The sequence below is a fragment of the Procambarus clarkii genome, chromosome 66 (assembly GCF_040958095.1).
Source record: "Procambarus clarkii isolate CNS0578487 chromosome 66, FALCON_Pclarkii_2.0, whole genome shotgun sequence".
Classification (NCBI taxonomy): domain Eukaryota; kingdom Metazoa; phylum Arthropoda; class Malacostraca; order Decapoda; family Cambaridae; genus Procambarus; species Procambarus clarkii.
In genome coordinates, this window is record NC_091215.1 from 20,086,386 (window position 1) to 20,111,513 (window position 25,128).

At 46.0% G+C, this 25,128-nt stretch overlaps 1 protein-coding gene across 1 annotated transcript in view; it reads right to left on the reverse strand.

The window, feature by feature from the left end:
• Positions 1–25,128, reverse strand: part of LOC123769330 (mucin-19-like) — a 73,670-nt gene that overhangs the window by 12,819 nt on the left and 35,723 nt on the right. The window contains exon 2 of the mRNA XM_069310088.1: positions 705–919. Within this exon, the coding sequence (XP_069166189.1) occupies positions 705–919 (215 nt within the window). The remainder of the gene's footprint in view (positions 1–704; positions 920–25,128) is intronic.

Below are 25,128 nucleotides of genomic sequence, written 5' to 3' on the forward strand. Positions count from 1 at the left end.
TTACATACACATACATTACCATTATGATACAGATGTATTCATGTTTAAAAATACAAAATCAAATACAGATTTAAATGAGCAATAAATTAGGATCAAATACCAAATACATAAATCACTAACTTTATTCATTAATATTCCTTCAGCATAACTTACCATTCAATATAATTTACATTGTTTTTAATGGGATGGAGAGAGAGAGAGAGAGAGAGAGAGAGAGAGAGAGAGAGAGAGAGAGAGAGAGAGAGAGAGAGAGAAGCTCAATTTCAGATTTCAAATGATTTTATTCCAACTCATTGGTGGAGAAGATGAGCTTTCTTACCTTACATCTCTGAGTGTTATGAATTAGTCTTGTCGATTGTCTTAAGATAAGCACTATAAATACCTATGATTTGAAATGCAATAATAGATGCCAATAACCAAGGCCATAACATCATCAAATACAACTTCGTTAGTGAGAATAAAATTGTATTTTATTATTATTAATAATTTTTTGTTATAAAAGTTAGCGTGTGTGTGTTTGGGCCGTTTGGCATGTTTTTAATTCCCAGGATAATGTGTTACTAAGATGTGTTCCTTTCCCTTACAGGTGAGTGGCGGTGACGGTGTACCTGTGAGGGCGTCCTGCTTGTACCTGGCGGTGTTGTCACTGTTGTACCTGCCGGCGTTGTCACTGTTGTACCTGGCGGTGTTGTCACTGCTTGTACCTGCCGGCGTTGTCACTGCTGTACCTGGCGGTGTCACTGCTGTACCTGGCGTGGTCACTGCCGTACCTGCTGGCGTTGTCACTGCCGTATCTGCCGGCGTTGTCACTGCTGTACCTGCCGGCGTTGTCACTGTACCTGGTGGTGTTGTCACTGCCGTACCTGCTGGCGTTGTCACTGCTGTACCTGCCGGCGTTGTTACTGCCGTACAGAGGCGACTGCAGTGAAATACTTTTACCATAGTGGAATAATGTCCCTTAATAATTATCTCGTACATTCTTATCAGTGAGATGGGTGAGAAGTAATTCAGTCCATGTTCCTAATAACTCTGAGTTCCTAATAATTACCTAGAATAGTTAGGTAATTAGAGTCAAATTACAGGTGTGGGGTTGACCTCTGTAAGACAGTTCGCCAGTTGTGGTCAGCGTTGGGGAGGGTCCAACTGGTTAAGTGCAGTGGCCAAGTGTCTGGTCTCAGGACGAGGGTAATGTTATGAAGCCTATACCGGCAGTGGCACACTTTTATTCAACACATGAGCCTGCGTTCCTGCATGTGCACTCATGCGCGCGCTCTCCTCTCTCATTCCCCTCCCCCCCTCCTCTCTCATCTCCCCCCCCCCCCTCCTCTCTCTCTCTCTCTCCCCCCTCTCTCTCTCTCCCCCCTCTCTCTCTCCCCCTCTCTCCCCCCTCTCTCCCCCCCCTCTCTCTCTCTCTCTCTCCCCCTCCTCTCTCCCCCCTCTCTCTCTCTCCCTCCCTCTCTTCCCCCTCTCTCTACTCTCTTTCCTCCTCTTTTATTCTCTCTCTTTCCTCTCCTCCTCTCTCTTTCCTCCTCTCTCTTTCCTCTCTTCTATCTCGATTTCCTCTCTTTTTGTAAATTAATACTAGGGTTCATTAGGGCGGTCGAGTGAAGTACCTTGTGAAACTGCAAGCAAGAGCTGTTATCATACCTCAGCTCATTAGAAGCCTGCTGCTAGCAACTCATTTATTTGATGAGACTGTTCTAACTACCAGATAAGGAACCTGGTGGAACTACAAGCAAGAGCTATAAGCCTTAGTTGAAACCTGCTCGTATAGAGACCCATTTATTTTATCAGCCTTTCATATGCCTTATTAGGAATAAACCTTACCCATTAAGTAACAATCATATAAGCGACAGGATGAGCCTGTAGCCAACTGTGTGCCAGAGCCTTCCTGTGATCAGTTGACCTGATCTCCCGTGTATCAACCTCTTGAGCGAACAAGTTCCAGATGCGAGTCAGCCCAGGAGTGAATGATCACTGATGGAGTGATTTTCTTGAGAAACATTTCCCTCTCCCCCCCCCCCCCGCCCTTCTTCCCCAATGCCCACACCTACACCTGAGTCTCCCCCTGACTAATACAACCACCCACTCTCACTATCCATGCTCCATCCACCCCTCTTCCCCCGCCCCCTCTATCCTTCTTCCCCCTACCTCTCAACCTCCTATCTGACTCTCAGCCTCACGCTACCTCTCAAACCCCCCTATGCCTATCAGACCCTCCCTAATTTTCAGACCCAGTATTTTCCTACCCCAGAACTCCCTACGCAGACCTCCCTACCCCAGACCTACCTACCCAGTCCTCCCTACCCCAGACCTTTCTACCTACCTTCCTAGATGCCCAGACCCCATTCACTCCCCAGGCATCCCCCCCCCCCCCTCAGACCCCATTTGCCTCCAGACACCCCCCAGATCCCCCCCCAGACACCCAGAGACAGGGTGAACTCTGGAACCAGAGTTTCCAAGAAGAGTCTCAAGGCTCAAGGTTTTGTACACCACTGCTGATGGGGTATCTAATACAGCAGAAGAGATAAAAGAAAGAGTTAGTGAGGCAGATCCTGACATAGTTGCAATAGTGGAAACTAAAATAAATGGCAATGATCTCGGATGCAAACTTTCCAGAGGGGTACCAGGTAATAAGAAAAGAAAGGACACAGAGACAGGGAGGGGGAGTGACACTCTTAATAATGCAGCAATGGATGTTTGAAGACCTGGAAAATCGGGTTACTAATGAGTGCACAAGCTTCATACATGGAACTCTGACAGCAGATGGGAGGAAGATTGTGATCTTGGTAATCTACAATCCCCCACCAAACTGTAGAAGACCCAGACAGGAGTATGATGACAACAACAAGGCATGCATAGATGAACTGCAGAAGGCAGCAACACTAGCTCACAGAATGAGAGCGAAACTGCAGGTCATGGGACCTAAATCATGGAGAGATAAATTGGGAATCAAGGAATACCCATGTAGGGGACGAAACGTGGGGAGCAAAGTTAGTAAATGTTATAGACAGGAATTTCCTAACACAGCATGTGAAGGAAGACACAAAGGAAAGAGGAGGCGGATACACCGAGCCTATTAGACCTGATTTTCACCCAGAACGTAGATGACAGAGAATTTTGAACATGAAATTCCTCTTGGGGCCAGCGACCATTGTGTCCTTAGTCTTTGACTACATGATGGAATTCAAACTTATGACCATGGGACAAGAGATCTGGGAAAGGAGAGTTGACTACAGGAAAGGGGACTATAAGAGGATAAGGGACTATCTGGGTGAAGTGCAGTGGGAGGAAGAAATTAGAGGAAAAACAGTCCAAGATATGATGGACCTAGTCATACGGAAATGCCAGGAGGCCGAAGAGAGATTTATACCAACAGTAAAGGGAAAAGGTAAGAGGGAATATAATAACCCATGGTTTAGTAGACAGTGTCAGGAAGCAAAAATGAGAAGCAGGAGGGAGTGGAGGAAGTAAAGAAGACAAAGGACAGAGGACAACAGGATCAAGTGCAACAGAGCTAGGAACGATTACATTAACATAAGAAGAGAATCGGAAAGAAATTATGAGAACGATATTGCGATCAAAGCGACAAAAGTAACCTAAATTACTACACAGCCATATAAGAAGAAAAATGTCGGTTAACGACTAAGGAAAGCAGAGGGGGCGTATATGGAAAGTGACAAGGAAATCTGCGAGGCACTGAACGCCAGTTTCCATGGAGTGTTCACAACCGAGCCTGAGCAGCTCCCATTGTTAGAAGGGATTACCCTAGATAAAAGACTATCAGATATAGAGGTGACAGCAGAGGAGGTAATGAAACGGTTGACAACGCTGGATGCAATTAAAGAGGTTGGACCGGACAAAGTATCACCGTGGATACTAAAAGAGGCAGCGCAGGCCCTCAGCGTGCTTCTGGCAGGGATCAGTTGATCCTTGCATCAATTATGAATCAAATTATGTCCAAAGGATTGTCCAATTGCTGGAAGAAGGGCAAATGTCGTGACTGATCTTCAAGAAAGGTGATAGGGAAGGAGGCACTTAACTATAGACCTGTATCACTGACAAGCATCCCCTGTAAAATACTTGAAAGAATAATAAGGCTAAGACTGGTTGCACACCTAGAGAATATTTGGTTTGTAAACAAACATCAACATGGGTTTTGGAAAGGGAAATCTTGCCTAACAAACCTTTTGGAATTCTATGATAAAATAACGAGGATAAGGCAGAACAGGCTAGGTTGGGCAGACTGCATATTCTGGACTGCCAAAAGGCCTTTGATACAGTACCGCACATAAGACTGCTATTCAAACTTGAGAGGCAGGCGGGGGTGGGAGGAAAGGCCCTAGCATGGGTAAGGAAGCACCTAACAGGAAAGAGCCAGAGAATAACGGTAAGGGGCGAGAAGTCGGACTGGTGAACAATAACGAGTGGAGTACCTCAAGGAACGGTGCTGGACCCAATTCTATATCTAATATATGTTAATGACATGTTTACAGGATTAGAATCCTACATGTCGATGTTTGCGGATGGTGCAAAGTTGATGAGAAGAGTTGTAACAGATGAGGTTTGTAGGATCCTCCAAGAGGAATTGAACAGGTTGCAGAGATGGTCAGAGAAATGGCTACTAGAGTTCAACACGAGCAAATGTAAAATTATGGAAATGAGATTGCTGACAAGAGACCAAAGGGACAGTACACAATAAAGGGAAACTGCCTACCTGTGACGACTCGAGAAAGAGACCTGGGGGTGGACGTAACACCTAATCTATCTCCTGAGGCACATAAAAATAGGATATCGACAGCAGAGTACTCGACACTAGCAAAAGTTAGATCATCATTCAGAAACCTAAGTAAGGAGGCAGGGCGCTTTAAACTGCCTACGTGAGGCCAGTCTTGGAGTATGCCATCCCATCATGAAGTCCCCACCTGAAGAAACATATAAAGAAATTGGAAAAGGTGCAGAAGTTTGCAACAAGACTCGTTCCAGAGTTACGAGGGATGGGAGTATGAAGAGCACCTGAAGGAGCTGATCCTTACGACACTAGAAAAAAGAAGGGAGAGGGGGGGATATGATAGGAACGTATAAAGTACTTAGATGGTTTGACAGAGTGGAAATAGACAAAATGTTCACATAGAATAGTAACAGAACGAGGGGACATGGATGGAAGCTGGAAACTCAGATGAGTCAGAGATGTTAGGAAGTTTTCCTTTAGCGTGAGAGTAGTGGAAAAATGGAATGCACTTAAGGAGCAGGATGTGGAAGCAAATTCCATTCATAATTTTAAAACTAGGTATGATAGGGAAATGGGACCAGAGTCATTGCTGTAAACAACCCGATGGCTGGAAAGGCGGGATCCAAGAGTCAGTGCTCGATCCTGCAAGCACAAATAGGTGAGTACACACACGCACAGGTGGCTGAGTGGACAGCACTCTGAATACGTAGTCCTGTGGTCTGGGGTTCGATTCCCGGCGCCGGCGGAAACAAAAATGGGCAGAGTTTCTTTCACCATGATGCCCCTGTTACCTGGCAGTAAATAGGTACCTGGGAGTTAGACAGCTGCTACAGGCTGCTTCCTGCGTGTGTGTGTGTGTGTAAAAATAGTAGTAGTTAGTAATACTTGATTGTACAGTTGAGAGGCGGGCTGAAAGAGCAGAGCTCAACCCCCGCAAGCATAACTAGGTGAATACACACACCTCGTGCACACATACAAATATATATATTTGATATATTTGAATATATTTTGAATATATTTGATATATTTGAATATATTGCAAATATATTTGAATATATTTGATATATTTGATTTATATTGTGAATATATCCACGGTCTCCCACTCCAGCTAGGGATAAATCCAGATCCACTGAATTATATCTTCAAGTTGGGAATGTTATAACTGCATCTCATCTGTGTGGCGACGCCTGGCAACCCCTGCACCACCAGTCACTTGCTCATCTAAACTCCCGCCCCCTCCGCTCTTGTTTACTCTTTACTCTTTACTGTTTACTCTTTATCACGGTAACTCTCCTCACAGTCGCCCTCTCGGTCTCTGCCCTCAAGAAATGTTCCACAATGTCAACTAAAGTTTCTCCAAAAACCACCAGAGGCTCTTACCCTTTGGTGCCTGTTGGCACACCTCCACAGTGCGTCTCTGTCAGTCCCTGTCTAGTCTGTCTACTGGTCGTCTATCCCATCAGCCCCTGTCTACTGGTCGTCTATCCCATCAGCCCCTGTCTACTGGTCGTCTATCCCATCAGCCCCTGTCTACTGGTCGTCTATCCCATCAGCCCCTGTCTACTGGTCGGTGGTATTCTCACACACTTTTCTGTGGCTGAGCCGCTCCTCTCTGGCTCCCGGCTGTCTTCCTTCCCCTCGGGTGTGTTCCTGGACATGGCTGGCTCCGTGCCGCAGTCACCTCGTAGCACCAGTCGCCGCCTCTTCTATCGAGGGGCGACAAAGAAGGAACGTCGTCCTTTTGAGGACACACGGCCGCCTCAGTGGATCACTCTGCCGGTGGCCGCGACGTGACACCCTCGTCACATCTTCAGCATCTCGGCCAATCCGGGTATTAAACAAGAGCAGGACACGGGCTTCCAGGTCGTCCCAGCCTTGACGTGACTTGGTTCAGGCCGCCTCACGGGTCTGTGAGCACTGAAACAACCTCGGAGAAACAGTCCCGTTTATTCTGTATCAATTTGTATCAGGTAAACAGTCCCGTTTGTGTCAGGTAAACAGTGCCGTTTGTGTCAGGTACAGATACAGGCGTGCGGCCGCTCTCAAGTCTAGGAAGTGAAGTGACCATTTTCCCTCTCGTGGGGGGGGGGGGGGGTCTCGTCGGCGTGACGACACTGTCTCTACCTTACCTTGCGATGATTTCGGGACTCATGTCCCCGCGGGCCGGTCCCCGATCAGGCCTCCTGGTTGCTCGACTGGTCAACCAGGCTGTTGGACGCGGCTGCTCGCAGCGTGAAGTATGAATCACAGCCTGGTTGATCAGGTATCAGTTATCCTATGGCGGTAATTGGTCCAGACTTTCCTCTCCATTTTATTTTCAACTCTCCGGCCAGCTGGTCTTCCTGGACATTTCCACTTCATACAGGAAGAAGCGCATGCCCTCTCGATTCTTCCTCCTCGCAGTATTTCCTATTGACTCTGTCTCATTTTTATTTTCTACATTATTTATCACATCGACTCATTTATCATATCCCCGAATAAAAATATGGCCCTGGTTACGGATGGGACGCCCAGGACCAACTCTGACCTGGAGGTAACCAAGGCTGTGTCGACTCACATGACAAGAACTAGATACAAAAAGCATTAATTAAAACGCTGAAGATAGTTGGAAGGCTGCTGTTGACAGTGGGGTGTGTGGAAGATAATAAAATGATTTAAGATAACCTGAGGTAAACGATTACTGGTCACAACGAGTTTAGTTCAATTCTGTTAACCCAAAACACAAAATCTGGCCGTCACTCAAACACAGACGCCCTCGTGAGAACACTGTTGAGACATGATAACGACATAGAAAAATTTAAGGGCGGAATTGTGGTTGGAATCAGGTGGAGTTTGGAGTAGTGAGGGGTCCTGGGGGGGGGCGGTCGGGGGGGGGGGACATCATCAGGGGGCGAGGGGCTATTGGCGACTCCATTAGCGAAGAATGACGTCATCCACGACAGGTCGCCACGAAACCGGTCGTGTTTTGGTCTCCCAAACTAAACCAGCGAAGTGTTGACATGAGAGGCACCAACTTGAAGGTTGTAAACATTCACCACGATCGTTCTAGCTGAGCATCTTGGAGATCATTGTGGGGGAGATTGACTCATTTGAGAATATATGTGAAGATGATAAAGGAGATTTCCAACATGTTGTCAGTTGCAGTATCTTGTACATTAGTAGAGCTTTAAGGTGGTCTTGGAGGGGAAGTGCCACCCTCTGCAGCCATCACCCACCTCCCAGGTAACTACTGACGTGGCACTAGGTAACGTGGCACTAGGTAACGTGGCACTGGTTAACGTGGCACTAGGTAACGTGGCACTGGTTAACGTGGCACTAGGTAACGTGGCACTGGTTAACGTGGCACTAGGTAACGTGGCACTAGATAACGTGGCACTAGGTAACGTGGCACTAGGTAACGTGGCACTAGATAACGTGGCACTAGGTAACGTGGCACTAGGTAACGTGGCACTAGGTAACGTGGCACTAGGTAACGGGGCACTAGGTAACGGGGCACTAGGTAACGTGGCACTAGGTAACGTGGCACTAGATAACGTGGCACTAGGTAACGTGGCACTAGATAACGTGGCACTAGGTAACGTGGCACTAGGTAACCTGGCACTAGGTAACGGGGCACTAGGTAACGTAGCACTAGGTAACGTAGCACTAGGTAACGTGGCACTAGGTAACGTGGCACTAGGTAACGTGGCACTAGGTAACGTAGCACTAGGTAACGTGGCACTAGGTAACGTGGCACTAGGTAACGTGGCACTAGGTAACGGGGCACTAGGTAACGGGGCACTAGGTAACGTGGCACTAGGTAACGTGGCACTAGGTAACGTGGCACTAGGTAACGTAGCACTAGGTAACGTGGCACTAGGTAACGTGGCACTAGATAACGTGGCACTAGGTAACGTGGCACTAGGTAACGTGGCACTAGGTAACGTGGCACTAGATAACGTGGCACTAGGTAACCTGGCACTAGGTAACGGGGCACTAGGTAACGTAGCACTAGGTAACGTAGCACTAGGTAACGTGGCACTAGGTAACGTGGCACTAGGTAACGTAGCACTAGGTAACGTAGCACTAGGTAACGTGGCACTAGGTAACCTGGCACTAGGTAACGTAGCACTAGGTAACGTGGCACTAGGTAACGTAGCACTAGGTAACGTAGCACTAGGTAACGTAGCATCCTATCTTACTAAGGTAGCTGTGTTTATTCATCCTGAATGTAATTTGATCAACAGGAATCTTATATAAATATAAAATATTTAAAAATCTTTTAAATATATAAAATATATTTAAAATATATCACATATATAAAAATATAATACGAAGATATCACAATGGCATGATATATAGTTGAGAAAATCATTTTGGAACAATGCAGTGACAACGTTCAAGTCACCGCATTGCTACACAAAGATTTTCTCAAACAATATTATAATAAATCGACGAACAATGGATTCCGTTGCGCCCATACACTAAAAAAAAAAAAAAATCCTCCCGCATTCCACTGGAATATTAATCTTGACGGCCGAACCATTTGCTATCATGTCCAACATAAAAGGATTCCATTACGCTCCATGAAAAATGCATTAGATATATAATGCAATGCTTGTTCACTTTTAAAACGGTTAGAGCATTTTGCCTGTCAGGGAGCCCAGGCCATGGCAAATATTTTGCTTGTGATCATCATAATATGATGAGAAGATGTAAACAAAGGGGGGGAAGGGAAAAGAACTATCAGGGGGAAAGCGGCAAGCCATTACGATTATATAGCATTGGGAAGGATAAGGATTTGGGATGGGACTGGGGGAGGAATGGTCCCCTACCACTTAGACGGTCAGGGATTGAACGCCGATCTGCATGAAGCCAGACCGTCGCTCTACCGTCCAGCCCAAATGGTTGGACATGTAAACAATGGCATGAAATGTATTTTAGGGCCAATGTCACAAGTTATCAGTGTGTATATTGCAATATTGTATTATGTAACAGCTGAGCCCTGTATATACCACATTACCTCACGAAGTAAACAGTCTAGATGTGTAAACTTGTGTGTAAATTGTGCAGTATTCCTTTGAGTATTTTGGGATTGTTCAGTCACATACAGTATGTGGGGAGCGTGAATGGTCTCCCAGAGGGTATAGAATCATTCCTCTCATTGTTTGCTGATGATGCAAAAATTATGAGGATGATTAAGACGGAGGAAGATAGCATGAGGCTACAAGATGAACTAGACAGACTGAATGAATGGTCCAACAAATGGCTATTAAAGTTCAACTCGAGTAAATGTAAGGTAATGAAACTAGGCAGATAAAACAGGAGGCCAGACACAGGATACCGAATGGAACGGACAGAGATCGATCTAGGAGTCGATATCACACCAAACCTGTTTCCTGAAGCCCACATAAAAATAACAACATTGGCGGCGTATGCGAGGCTGGCTAACATAAAAACGGCCTTCAGAAATCTATGTAAGGAATCATTCAGAACCTTGTATACCACATATGTAAGACCAATCCTGAAGTATGCGGCCCCAGCATGGAGCCCGTACTTTGTCAAGCACAAGACGAAGCTGGAAAAAGTTCAGAGGTATGCCACTAGGCTAGTTCCAGAAATAAAAGGCATGAATCACGAGGAAAGGCTGTGTGAAATGCACCTCACAACACTGGAAGACAGAAGAGTAAGGGGAGACATGATCACTACCTACAAAATTCTCAGTCACCCACCACACCCATCAGCCCCCCACAGTCACCCACCACACCCATCAGCCCCCACAGTCACCCACCACACCCATCAGCCCCCCACAGTCACCCACCACACCCATCAGCCCCCCACTGTCACCTACCACACCCATCAGCCCCCCACAGTCACCCACCACACCCATCAGCCCCCCCACAGTCAGCCACCACACCCATCAGCCCCCCCACAGTCTCCCACCACACCCATCAGCCCCCACAGTCACCCACCACACCCATCAGCCCCCCACAGTCTCCCACCACACCCATCAGCCCCCCATAGTCACCCACCACACCCATCAGCCCCCCACAGTCACCCACCACACCCATCAGCCCCCCACAGTCACCCACCACACCCATCAGCCCCCCACAGTCACCCACCACACCCATCAGCCCCCCACAGTCACCCACCACACCCATCAGCCCCCCACAGTCACCCACCACACCCATCAGCCCCCACAGTCACCCACCACACCACAGGCTGGGTTGCAGTTTGGCCATAGTTAATGTTCTTTTTTATGAAGTATTTGGAACTGTCCTGTTGTCATAATGTTTTGTATGGTCATCTGTACGTCTGTGTATGTATGTATGGTCATCTGTACTTCTGTGAATGTATGTATGGTCATCTGTACGTCTGTGTATGTATGTATGGTCATCTGTACGTCTGTGTATGTATGTATGGTCATCTGTACTTCTGTGTATGTATGTATGGTCATCTGTACTTCTGTGTATGTATGTGTGGTTATCTGTACTTCTGTGTATGTATGTATGGTCATCTGTACTTCTGTGTATGTACGTGTGGTTATCTGTGTATGCATGTATTGCCATCTGTGTATGCATGTATTGTCATCTGTGTATGCATATATTGCCATCTGTGTATGCATGTATTGCCATCTGTGTATGCATGTATTGCCATCTGTGTATGCATGTATTACCATCTGTGTATGCATGTATTGCCATCTGTGTATGCATGTATTGCCATCTGTGTATGCATGTATTGCCATCTGTGTATGCATGTATTACCATCTGTGTATGCATGTATTACCATCTGTGTATGCATGTATAGCCATCTGTGTATGCATGTAATGCCATCTGTGTATGCATGTATAGCCATCTGTGTATGCATGTATTACCATCTGTGTATGCATGTATAGCCATCTGTGTATGCATATATAGCCATCTGTGTATGCATATATAGCCATCTGTGTATGCATGTATTGCCATCTGTGTATGCATGTATTGCCATCTGTGTATGCATGTATTGCCATCTGTGTATGCATGTATTGCCATCTGTGTATGCATGTATTACCATCTGTGTATGCATGTATTGCCATCTGTGTATGCATGTATTGCCATCTGTGTATGCATGTATAGCCATCTGTGTATGCATGTATAGCCATCTGTGTATGCATGTAATGCCATCTGTGTATGCATGTATTGCCATCTGTGTATGCATGTATAGCCATCTGTGTATGCATGTATAGCCATCTGTGTATGCATGTAATGTCATCTGTGTATGCATGTATTGCCATCTGTGTATGCATGTATTACAATCTGTGTATGCATGTATAGCCATCTGTGTATGCATGTAATGCCATCTGTGTATGCATGTATTGCCATCTGTGTATGCATGTATAGCCATCTGTGTATGCATGTATTGCCATCTGTGTATGCATGTATAGCCATCTGTGTATGCATGTATTGCCATCTGTGTATGCATGTATTGCCATCTGTGTATGCATGTATAGCCATCTGTGTATGCATGTATAGCCATCTGTGTATGCATGTATTACCATCTGTGTATGCATGTATAGCCATCTGTGTATGCATGTATTACCATCTGTGTATGCATGTATAGCCATCTGTGTATGCATGTATTACCATCTGTGTATGCATGTATAGCCATCTGTGTATGCATGTATAGCCATCTGTGTATGCATGTATTACCATCTGTGTATGCATGTATAGCCATCTGTGTATGCATGTATAGCCATCTGTGTATGCATGTATAGCCATCTGTGTATGCATGTATTGCCATCTGTGTATGCATGTATTGCCATCTGTGTATGCATGTATAGCCATCTGTGTATGCATGTATTGCCATCTGTGTATGCATGTATAGCCATCTGTGTATGCATGTATTGCCATCTGTGTATGCATGTATAGCCATCTGTGTATGCATGTATTACCATCTGTGTATGCATGTATTGCCATCTGTGTATGCATGTATAGCCATCTGTGTATGCATGTATAGCCATCTGTGTATGCATGTATAGCCATCTGTGTATGCATGTATAGCCATCTGTGTATGCATGTATAGCCATCTGTGTATGCATGTATTACCATCTGTGTATGCATGTATTACCATCTGTGTATGCATGTATTACCATCTGTGTATGCATGTATTACCATCTGTGTATGCATGTATTGCCATCTGTGTATGCATGTATTACCATCTGTGTATGCATGTATTACCATCTGTGTATGCATGTATTACCATCTGTGTATGCATGTATTACCATCTGTGTATGCATGTATTGCCATCTGTGTATGCATGTATTACCATCTGTGTATGCATGTATTACCATCTGTGTATGCATGTATTACCATCTGTGTATGCATGTATTACCATCTGTGTATGCATGTATATCCATCTGTGTATGCATGTATAGCAATCTGTGTATGCATGTACTACCATCTGTGTATGCATGTATTACCATCTGTGTATGCATGTATTACCATCTGTGTATGCATGTATTACCATCTGTGTATGCATGTATAGCCATCTGTGTATGCATGTATAGCCATCTGTGTATGCATGTATAGCCATCTGTGTATGCATGTATAGCCATCTGTGTATGCATGTATTACCATCTGTGTATGCATGTATTACCATCTGTGTATGCATGTATTACCATCTGTGTATGCATGTATTACCATCTGTGTATGCATGTATTACCATCTGTGTATGCATGTATAGCCATCTGTGTATGCATGTATAGCCATCTGTGTATGCATGTATTACCATCTGTGTATGCATGTATTACCATCTGTGTATGCATGTATAGCCATCTGTGTATGCATGTATTGCCATCTGTGTATGCATGTATTACCATCTGTGTATGCATGTATAGCCATCTGTGTATGCATGTATTACCATCTGTGTATGCATGTATAGCCATCTGTGTATGCATGTATAGCCATCTGTGTATGCATGTATAGCCATCTGTGTATGCATGTATAGCCATCTGTGTATGCATGTATAGCCATCTGTGTATGCATGTATTACCATCTGTGTATGCATGTATAGCCATCTGTGTATGCATGTATTACCATCTGTGTATGCATGTATAGCCATCTGTGTATGCATGTATAGCCATCTGTGTATGCATGTATTACCATCTGTGTATGCATGTATAGCCATCTGTGTATGCATGTATAGCCATCTGTGTATGCATGTATTGCCATCTGTGTATGCATGTATAGCCATCTGTGTATGCATGTATAGCCATCTGTGTATGCATGTATTGCCATCTGTGTATGCATGTATTGCCATCTGTGTATGCATGTATAGCCATCTGTGTATGCATGTATTGCCATCTGTGTATGCATGTATAGCCATCTGTGTATGCATGTATTACCATCTGTGTATGCATGTATAGCCATCTGTGTATGCATGTGTATATCTGTACTCGACTGCATGTTTTGTGTTGTTTCCCCCGGAGACTTAGTCCATATGTCTCAAGTATGGCTATAGGCAGACACTTAGTGAGTTGAACATTAAGGTGACTTGGTCGTGTTTACATATGTTGTGTGATGATCAGGGGCAGACAGTTGTAGGGTTCTCAAATTCTTGGATGATGACTCACTTTGCATATAAATCTTGAACATTTGAATTGCTTAAAGTATGATACTTCATATGAAATATAATTATTAATTTATTATTTAAATGGTCTTTAACTTTGTTCCCTTGAGTTTTGAGTTGAGGTGAGAAAGCCTCTGCGGTCAATGGGTTCATGATTTTAATGAGTACATGATACAGAGGGAACATACTAATAATGACCTCGTGATAACATCTTTGAGAATATTGTAATACAGACAAGTTCCATTCCTTGTCTTGTATGTAATGATCATGAATGGATGGTGGCAGCATTTCCTATTTCTTCTTCTACTATCTACTCTTCTACTTCTATCTACTTTTCTACTTCTACCTATCTACACCTCTCCCTCCACCCCTCTCCGAACTTTCCCTTTCAACTAATGACCTCCTCGCTCCTCCCACCTCTCTACCTCTCTCACCCCAACCCCTCACTAATTACTTCACTATTCATCTCTTTCCTTTCGTGTCTCTTATACGTTTGTGGCAGTGAAATGTGTTCTAGAGTTCTCTCTAGAGTTGCGGGTAGCTGATCAAGTTACGGCGCCTTGTAGTCCCCGCACCTAGGTAGTCAAATACCTAGGTTACAAGGTGTTGAACGAGAGAGGCTGCCTTAGGAACTCTGGAGGGGCTCTAGAATAGTTAGCTAACTGGGGACGGGATAACGGACTAGAGAGAGCTGTTTCCCCCGGCCTCGTTAGTTAACTGGGGGGGTTGGAATAATGGACAAGAGAGAGCCATTTCCCCCACCCCCCGTTACACGACGGAGCCGGTCGGCCGAGTGGACAGCACGCTGGACTTGTGATCCTGTGGTCCTGGGTTCGATCCCAGGCGCCGGCGAGAAACAATGGGCAGAGTTTCTTTCATCCTATGCCCCTGTTACCTAGCAGTAAAATAGGTACCTGGATGTTAGTCAGCTGTCACGGGCTGCTTCCTGGGGGTGGAGGCCTGGTCGAGGACCGGGCCGCGGGGACACTAAAAAGCCCCGAAATCATCTCAAGATAACCTCCATGTTTTCATCCTTTGGCTCACTGCCCCTCTCTGTGCACTTCAGCCTCGCCTCCTACCTGAATGGTCCAACGCTACTGTTGTATAAGGCTCAACTTTTACCTTGGTCTCAATTAACTGTTGTGTTTCTCAAGGTTCTCTTCTCCTACGTATGCTGTCTTATTATTCAGCTGAGGTAAATTACTCCGTAACGACTCCAAGAATATGTTTCCTCAGTTACCGACCTTCGCCCCCTCCATAATGTGCCATAAATATAAAACGCTCAACATCTGGGGATTCCTGACAATCTTTATTTTTTTTTTTTACCTGAACCCGGCCCTTCCTTTCCCTCATTGGTGGTAGAAACCTTAATCTCAGCTGGCCATCAGCACTTGAGGAACATTACAATTTCTCAATCTGTGTTGGGTCATAGTTTAGTATGGATTAAACATGAGGGTTACGGAATGCAACATTACGCAACGTGCATTTTTGCATCTACGTTCCAGTAGGATCAGTCAAACAATGTGACTTTCCTTGAGCTGGGGCAGCATAAAATGGTACAAAGCATATGCTCTTCTCACCGTACGCCGGAAGTCCTAAGCTTCCACAGCGAAAAACCTGAATCTTGTTCTGTGTTTTACTTGCTGGTGAGCGGGTGTCTGGCCAGGGCCCTCCCAGCAGCCCTCGGCACATTCTCTACAACACACTCATACTGCGGAATTTCGTTTGACTTCATGCAAAATAATTTTAGACAATTTATTTCTCTGTATATTCTTGCAAGGAACAACGTCTTAATGCATTGTTCTTCCTTCCTGAGGAATTAAACAGAGGTCCGAGTGTAATCTTCCACAGGCAGACGATGAATCACAATAACGTGGGTGAGGATATGAAGACCAAACCACAGCTCAGAAGATGGAGAAGCGACGACGTTTCACTCCATCCTGGACCATTATCAAGTCGTGTGGATTTGATAAGGGTCCAGGACGGACCGAAACGTCGTTGCTTCTCCATCTAATGAGTTGTGGTTTGGTGATCATAATCTTCCACACACATGGGGGTGGCGATAGTTGTGACATGTATTGTGCCGTGATGGCCGCAAGTGCAGTCATATCGCTTCATACTCCACTAGGGGCAACTTGACGTGGGTATGTGAATGTGCTCATAATACGGGTCAGAGGCAGTGTATCAATCGCAGATACCTCCTTGCCACATGCGACGAGCGACGTCGCATGTGGCAAGAGAGCGACGGTTTGTGTCTTTCCAAGACCGGAGAACTCCCTATTTTCTCAAACATCTTGATTGCAAACGCTTCTCCAGGAGGGAATTATCAGGAGAAAGCGCCAAGCCAGGAATGTGCCCGTGATATAGCTACGAACTTCACATGGAAAGTGGCACATATCCTCAACAGCTGAGACCATTTTCCAATTTCCAATCCTCCTCCTCCACCGGCACCCCACACATCCCGGTGACACCTCTGTCACGCTGAATGCCGCATCAACGCTTCACACCCACGGGTGTCATCCAACCTGCTGCTCAAAACATTCTCAGTGCTGACACGACTATAATATATTTTGCTTTCAAGATTTATGCTGTAGGAATAGTGTCTATTCCAAGGACGTCGGGACTCTGCCAAACTCCCTGTAGCACAGAGGAATAATGCCTGCTCTTTGGCCTGCAAAGCGTTCAGAGTAGGGATGAGCACCACCAGTCGTGCCTCAGTAATGATGTCCTCAAGATATAGTACAGTATAGCTCGCGTTCACTATTCTTGGGTCCTTAAGAATGCCAGCCGCATATCTTGGGCATCTTTTATGTTGATCATTATTTTTTCAACACCATTATTCCTGACCAGGAAGAGTGTCGGCAAGGTGTCCTCAGTGCCCTCCAGTAGCTCTTACAGTAGACGGGGACACGCTGTCTCCGTCTACTGTTTATCACATCCCCGTTTATCACATCAAGAGATCTCCCTCGACCCGGGGGAGATCTCTTCCTGTGATAAACAGACAATTTGCTGACATTTCTGAGGAAAAATCATATAGTATTAGATGCATAGTCCGCTTGATAATGCTGGAAGCTATGGCTCGTGAGGTGGTTTCGTTCACTTTCTATTGTATTCAATGGAACATAATCGAAACACTTTACACCACGTCTTGCGGTGGCAGCACCTTAATGGCTTCCGTTAGACATGATTGAGGCAACACTGGAATAAATCTTTAAAAAGATATTCATGATAATGAAACTAGAACAATTTGCATACACGTTCAATGTGATGGAAAATGTATCTCACAGTGGTTACAATTGATATGTTGTTGTCAGCAGTAGCAGCAATATCTTGTTGTCTTGTATTTATAATACATAATGTTAATACATAATGTGTGACTTAGTGATTGTAGGTCACACAGGGCCAAGTCCAGCCCGTCCTCTCCAGTTGCCACAACGTTACATAAATGATGTACTAAAGCACCCGAACCTAACCTAACAGAGGACCCACGAATGCACAATGTACCAGCCCGTCAATTTTGCGAGCTGCTATGATTTATAATACATAATGTTTTGACATTGGGGAGTTGTACGCCAAACTGCGATGTGTTTTTGGAAAGGACAGAACCAAGTTACCACCATCTTGAACTTATCTTTAGTTGGTATTGGGGCTTTTTTTAGTGTCCCTGCGGCCCGGTCCTTGACCAGGCCTCCACCCCCAGGAAGCAGCCCGTGACAGCTGACTAACTCCCAGGTACCTATTTACTGCTAGGTAACAGGGGCATAGAATGAAAGAAATTGTGTCCATCATTTCTCGCTGGCGCCAGGAATCGAACCCGGGACCACAGGATCACAAGTCCAGTGTGCTGTCCGCTCGGCCGACCGGCTCCCTATCGTGCCATGCCGGGACGATGTGTTGTCTGACCACCGCGTGTGCTTTGGCACTGTCTCTTCAGTTGAACACTGTGTTGAGTGTTCACCTGGCACAGTACACAGTGTTTACCTGGCACAGTACACGGTGTTCACCTGCACCGTACACGGTGTTCACCTGGCACAGTACACGGTGTTCACGTGGCACAGCACACGGTGTTCCCCTGACACAGTACACGGTGTTCACCTGGCACAGTACACGGTGTTCACCTGGCACAGTACACGGTGTTCACCTGGCACAGTACACGGTGTTCCCTGGCACAGTACACGGTGTTCACCTGGCACAGTACACGGTGTTCCCCTGGCACAGTACACGGTGTTCACCTGGCACAGTACACGGTGTTCACCTGGCACAGTACACGGTGTTCACCTGGCACAGTACACGGTGTTCACCTGGCCACAGCACACGGTGTTCCCCTGGCATAGTACACGGTGTTCCCCTGGCACAGTACACGGTCAATGTTATTCAGACCAACGGTGAGGTGTGTAACGTAACACAGCCCTGACGGTGACTACCAGTGTGTGTGTTGGTATAAAGTCCAATAAGGGTGGAGACTGGCAGCATCCAGGTCTGGTCGACGACCGGGCCGCGGGGTCGCTAAGCCCCGAAAACACCTCATGGTAAGTTAGTCCTCCTCCTCCCTTTAATATTTTTACCAAGGCGGGTACAAGAGCAGAAGACTAATGCTGCCCATTACCACGCTCAGAGCTTTCCTTCCCCATAGCTCATGGTGAGCCGCACTCACCCTGGACCCGCCGGTCCCTCTACGAGGTGCCCAATTACTGCTGAATGAACAGGGGCACAGTTAAGGGTCAGCGCCCAGTTACTCCGACCTGCTGGAGCCCGGAGGAAGCTGTAGGCAGGCGCGCGGTGAGGGTGCTGCCTCGACCCGGACACAGGTACACACTCTAATTTTTTCTATTTCTCTTCCTCGCTCTTTCTCTTTTCTCTTCCTCGTTCTCTCTCTTTTCTCTTCCTCGTTCTTTCTCTTTTCTCTTCCTCGTTCTTTCTCTTTTCTCTTCCTCGTTCTTTCTCTTTTCTCTTCCTCGTTCTTTCTCTTTTCTCTTCCTCGTTCTTTCTCTTTTCTCTTCTTAGCTCTTTCTCTTTTATCTTCCTCTCCCTCTCCTTTCTCTTGCTCGCTCTCTTTCAGTCTCTCCCTCTCTTCTTTAGTAAAGTTATGTCTCGCTAAACATCTGAGAGTATTAGTTTTTAGTTATGTCTTTTAGTTTACTACAAGACGTCTGAGTATGGCTGTATTAAAACTGAGAAATAAAATACACATATTCTGTCTCTGTTGCGTAAACTTACTACAAGTTGTGTTGAAAACATTGGACAGTTAACTATAGCGACGTAATATGGGCGAGATTATAAATTCATGGTAATTTAAAGGAAATAATTTGTTCTGCTCTGAAGGTGTTGGGAATTTTGGGACTTCAAGCTCCAAAAGAGAGCTCTGGTTATAGCACCAGACTGTTACTTGTGTACAGGTGGACAACGTCGCTAACCACACCCTGATGGAACAAACAACCGACCTCGGCAGCCACACTCCCGCTACCGTCGGTCGACCAGCAATGGACACTGGAGTGCTGGTAATTTACCTAGATCACCCTGTCTGTCTCTTGATCTTGGAGAGGGGGTTCAGCATTACATATTTAGAGGTGCGGCTCCAACACTGACCTCGTTGTCTTGTGCACACACACCCTACTCGAGCCGCCGTGACTCCCCACACTCTCCTTGTTTGGAATGATCTCCTAAATCCCCATTTCGTGAATTAGTATCTTCTGCCACCTAGTCCACAGATGTGACTCTCTCTCTCTCTCTCTCTCTCTCTCTCTCTCTCTCTCTCTCTCTCTCTCTCTCTCTCTCTCTCTCTCTCTCTCTCTCTCTCTCAAATCAACGAAGTACAACCACCTCTGACGACAGTTGCGACTCAAGTGAGGTCACGACGTCCTGCTAGCGTCACTTCACGTCCCCAAGGTATCGACATCTCATTTCATGTCACTTATTACCAACACCCATCTTCTGTTAGTATCCTGAGATTACTCACTGAGATTACTATCAGTATTACATATAAGTGGTGGTAATGAGAAATAAACTCGGTTAAAAGTGAGGTGATTAAGTGAAGGAAGTAACTGCATATAATATCGGAAGTGACATGATTAACTATAAGACTTATTGGCCATTAGATAGGAAGTGATGAGAAGAATTCGATTGGCAGGTTACTGTAAATGTGATGACAAGAATACTTCGGTGCTGTTCCTACCTGTGGCTACGTAAGAACCATCCTGTTAAGAGTCCCTGCTACGTTAAGTGAGTATTTTTGTGGTAATAATAATGACAACATGGGAAACAAACGGCTTCGTACATATTTATGGGTAAATTACATTGTTTAATGTAATAATGAAATGCATTGATTAATATTACCTTAGAGTCAAAATAAACGAACTCTACCTAGTTTAATCAGGACATGTTGGGCGGGATGAGGACGAGCTCTTCACCATGTTTGGAGACAGCGAACCCATCAAGAACAAGATACAGGTGAGCTCTGACCTTGAGACTATTACAAGTCTGGTTAGTGTCTGTCTGTGTGCAAGTTTGCAGGAATGGAACGAAGGACGCAGAAACGCCAAACAATAAACTAAAAACACTTCTAGAGTGGAGACTTAAGAACTATAGAACCTAGTTTAGGTAACTAACGGTTTTAAATTTTGTAACCATTGGATGAATGGTAACGAGAAATAAACAGCAAACGACGTTTAATGGTTGGAGGCGGGACCTACACCTACAGTCTAGCAGAGGTGTCTCATCTATGTGCACTGGCTTCACATGTAGCGAGAAAGAGGTCAGTAGGGGGGAGGGGAGGTGTGAGAAGAGGGAAAAGAGAGGGGTGGGGAGTGACTGAGGGAATGAGAGAATGGGGGGGGGAGAGGTGAAAAGGGTTAGGGAGAAGAGAGGAGGAGGATGAGGCAGTGGACAGCAGTTTTGCACGCACACGCAGGTCCACCGGTAGGTAATGACTCCCCAAGTGGCTCACCGGTCACACAGGAGAGAGCTGGCACCTCATACCTACCAAACTTTTGCTAGTGGAGATGATGAGGTAAGTGAGGGGTGGTGGGGGTAGTGAGGGGAGGTGGTGGTAGAGAACCACTGTGTCAGGGAAACGGCCCGCCCAAGAAACGTATGGTTTTCCATCTTACGGAGTTGAGAAGGGTCACCCGTCATGTCCCAAACACACAAAAGACACAAACGCATGGACTAGAGAGAACCAGCTGGCTACCAAGACCAAGGTCACCGCGGTTACCCCTCAGAACACCCCGGCCCCGTCCCCCTTGTCTCGCCCCGTCCCCCTTGTCTCGCCCCGTCCCCCTTGTCTCGCCCCGTCCCCTTGTCTCGCCCCGTCCCCCTTGTCTCGCCCCGTCCCCCTTGTCTCGCCCCGTCCCCTTGTCTCGCCCCGTCCCCCTTGTCTCGCCCCGTCCCCTTGTCTCGCCCCGTCCCCTTGTCTCGCCCCGTGTGAGGGATCCCAGATCATTATACTGGGAGCTCCTGCCTCGGGTCCTTCAATGCCACCTGTTGGTCCTTCAGTACAGGACTCCATTCCTACCACCAGACTGCCCTGTACTCACCTTGTTCTTGCGGGAGTTGAGCTGCGGCTCTTTGGTCCTGCCTCTCAACTGTCAATTATTTAGAGGGAGGGGGATGGGTATTGGGGTTTGTTATACAATGAAACCTTGTTATTTGAACCTGATACTTGCTTACCATCGAACAGAGAGCCCAGCCACTCCCTGACAGAACAAACAGCCGACCTCGGTAGCCACAATCACGCTACTGTCGGTCGACCAGCAATAAACACTGGAGTGCTTGCAATTATTTGGGAGATCACCCTGGTAAGCGTCTGGTTCTCGGAGAGGGGTTCAGCGTCGCCTTTATTTCAGGGGCACGGCTCACACTGCCTAGTCGTCATGTGTACACACACACACACACCCGCTCTTGAGTCGCCGTGACTCCCCGCACTTACTGTGGGATGATCTCTCAATCCTCCTTAGTTATAGTCCACTATCACCTAAGTTATCTCTCTCTCTCTCTCTCGGCCAGGAAGCCTCACCAGGACATGAGCAAAAGCCAGCTAACAAATATAACATTTAATACATAGGAACATACACAATATACATACAGGAATATTTATGAAACAATGCAACCTCTTAGGCTGCTACCAACTGACACTCCAATATCGCCTTTTATCTCCAACCTATAACTGTATCAGGCTGCTGCTTAAAACCCAGCCTACAACCTTCTTCTCCCTTCACTGCTTTAGGCTGCAATACATGACACATAAGATATTCACATACTTCCTATTCTACAAAAGCATCAATCTCTCACCTTGCACTGCGTCTATCATGCCAAAACGCAATCAAGCACTTCCTTAAACATCAACGTGTCCGTAAGATCCTCTGTTCCATTACTCGAGGTCCTCCAGTACAATCATCAATCTTGGTCCTCAAAGTATCACGGAAGGTACTCCTGCAGTTCCTCCAATCAGCTGCACATGAAGTCCTCCTTGAATGTCAGTGAAGCTCCTCCACCGGCTTCACACAAGATACGTGTAGCTCTCACACACTCCTTGAAGTTTCATTATGTCACTGGAGTTCCACTCCTCAACTCGAAGTCCTGCACCACCTTGCAGTTCAGCTTATACTCATCCTCCGCTACGACGCTCTCTCACCAACTTCTCCCACACAAACGTTGCAGTTCTTCCACACAAACGTTGCAGTTCTCCCACACAAACGTTGCAGTTCTCCCATAAAACGTTGCAGTTCTCCCATAAAACGTTGCAGTTCTCCTACTCAAACGATGCAGTTCTCCCACACAAACGATGCAGTTCCCCCACACAAACCACAGAATTCGTAGCTCGAGGTCGTTCAACTCCGGCCCTCCAAGATGGCGTCCTCTAAGATATCCAACAAAGTTTCTTTAAGACTGCCTCACAGCTCTTCTGCTCCTGCCTTGAGTACATGGAGTCGCCCAGCAGGCTCCACAACAGAAACGCCTGCTCGCTTCTTTCCTCCTGAAGAAACAACAAAATTAGAGTTCCACACAGGCACAACCAACACACACTTCCAAGTCGCCTCTATGTCTAGCATTAACAGCATAAAACACGTCCCCTTCTCTCGGCATTCGAAAACTGGCTTCCAATTGGCTGCTTGACGTGACGTCATTGTTTTATCTCCTCCTGATCTTTGTCTAACTTCCCTTTTCCATTTTCATCTCTTCGTTTTTTTTTTTTCAATTATCTTTCTCTAATTTATTTATATTTTCAGTCATTACCAACAATGTTTTCACTTCATTTCCACATAATTCGTCTAACCACTTGGACTGAACAGTCTCGCTTCATGCAGGTCGGTGTTCAATTCCCGACCATGCAAGTGATTGGGCACCATTCCTTCCCCTCGTTTCATCCCAAATCCTGACCCCCTTCCCAGTGCTATACAGTCATAACGGCTTGGCGCTTTTCCCCTGATAATTCCCTTCCCTAGAAGATAGGAAATTAAAATTTCCTATCTTCCTCCACTTCTTATTCTCTGTCTTCCTCATCAGACTTTCTCTCCCTCATCAGACTTTCTCTCCTATTCCTCATATTATTAGCAGGGATGCAGGTGTGGGTAGCGGTTCCTTGATAATGAACGCAAGAGGGGAAACGCGAGGGGAGCTTGTGTGTTTACTAGTTGTGTTTTGCGGGGGTTGAGCTTTGCTCTTTCGGCCCGCCTCTCAACTGTCAATCAACTGTTTAACTACTTTTTTTTTTTTTCACACCACACACACACACACCCCAGGAAGCAGCCCGTGACAGCTGACTAACTCCCAGGTACCTATTTACTGCTAGGTAACAGGGGCACTTAGGGTGAAAGAAACTTTGCCCATTTCTTTCTGCCTCGTGCGGGAATCGAACCCGCGCCACAGAATTACGAGTCCTGCGCGCAATCCACCAGGCTACGAGGCCCCCTTGTGTGTGTTTGTGTGTATGTGTGTTTGTGTGTGTGTGTAGTGAATACTTGTTAGGGAGTGTGTGTCTCCTTATGAACACAGACGAGTTAACATCTTTGTATCGATTCTCACGTCTGTAGTTAATCTGGGATATTGGGTTGAGGTTTGGCACTTGGGAGAACGAGTGAGAGGTCAGCCACTTGCACCACTTATGCTCCTGTGAGTGGGAGTGTGACAGTGAATACCTCATTATTCTTTCCATTGAACAGTTGAAGAGTATGAGGCTGAGAATGCCTCCTTGCGGTGTACCATTTTCATGTCTTTTGTATTTAGTGACTCTGCCATGAAGTTTTACTCTTACTTCTCTGTTTATCAAACAGTTTTTGTTCCAGGCGTGCAGGTTGCCTTTGACTTCTTTGTCGATGAGGCAGGAGAGAATAGTTGGAGCGCTCGCTAGTTCAATTTTTTTTCCACTCAATGTTTGTTGAGTACCATCTGTCAGCTGTCTTGGCTGCACAGGTGTGGAGAGAAATGGGCCATGGATTAGTTAGATCTTTGGGTTTTGGGATCGGCACTGTGTTTGCCCTATTCCAAGCGGTAGGTCTAGTTTGAGAAGTCCAGACTTAATTAATTAACTTTAGGTATGTAGCATCTCCCTTTGGGCTGAGGGTTCTTATCTTTTTAAAGGTTATTTTGTCGTCTTCAGGGGATGTAGCTTTGGAATTTTCTTAGCCCGATTGAGTTCATCCAGTGTGAAAGAGGTATCAATGTCAGCGGCTTCTGCACATGCTGTAAAGATTCTGTGCCACCTTTTTTCCTCTAATCCTTTCTGCACTGCTACTACATCTGGTGGAAGCTTATTACTGGCTGCTCTTTCTGCAAGTTTGGTTGCCAGTACTTCGGTTTCCTGTTGAGGATCCTTA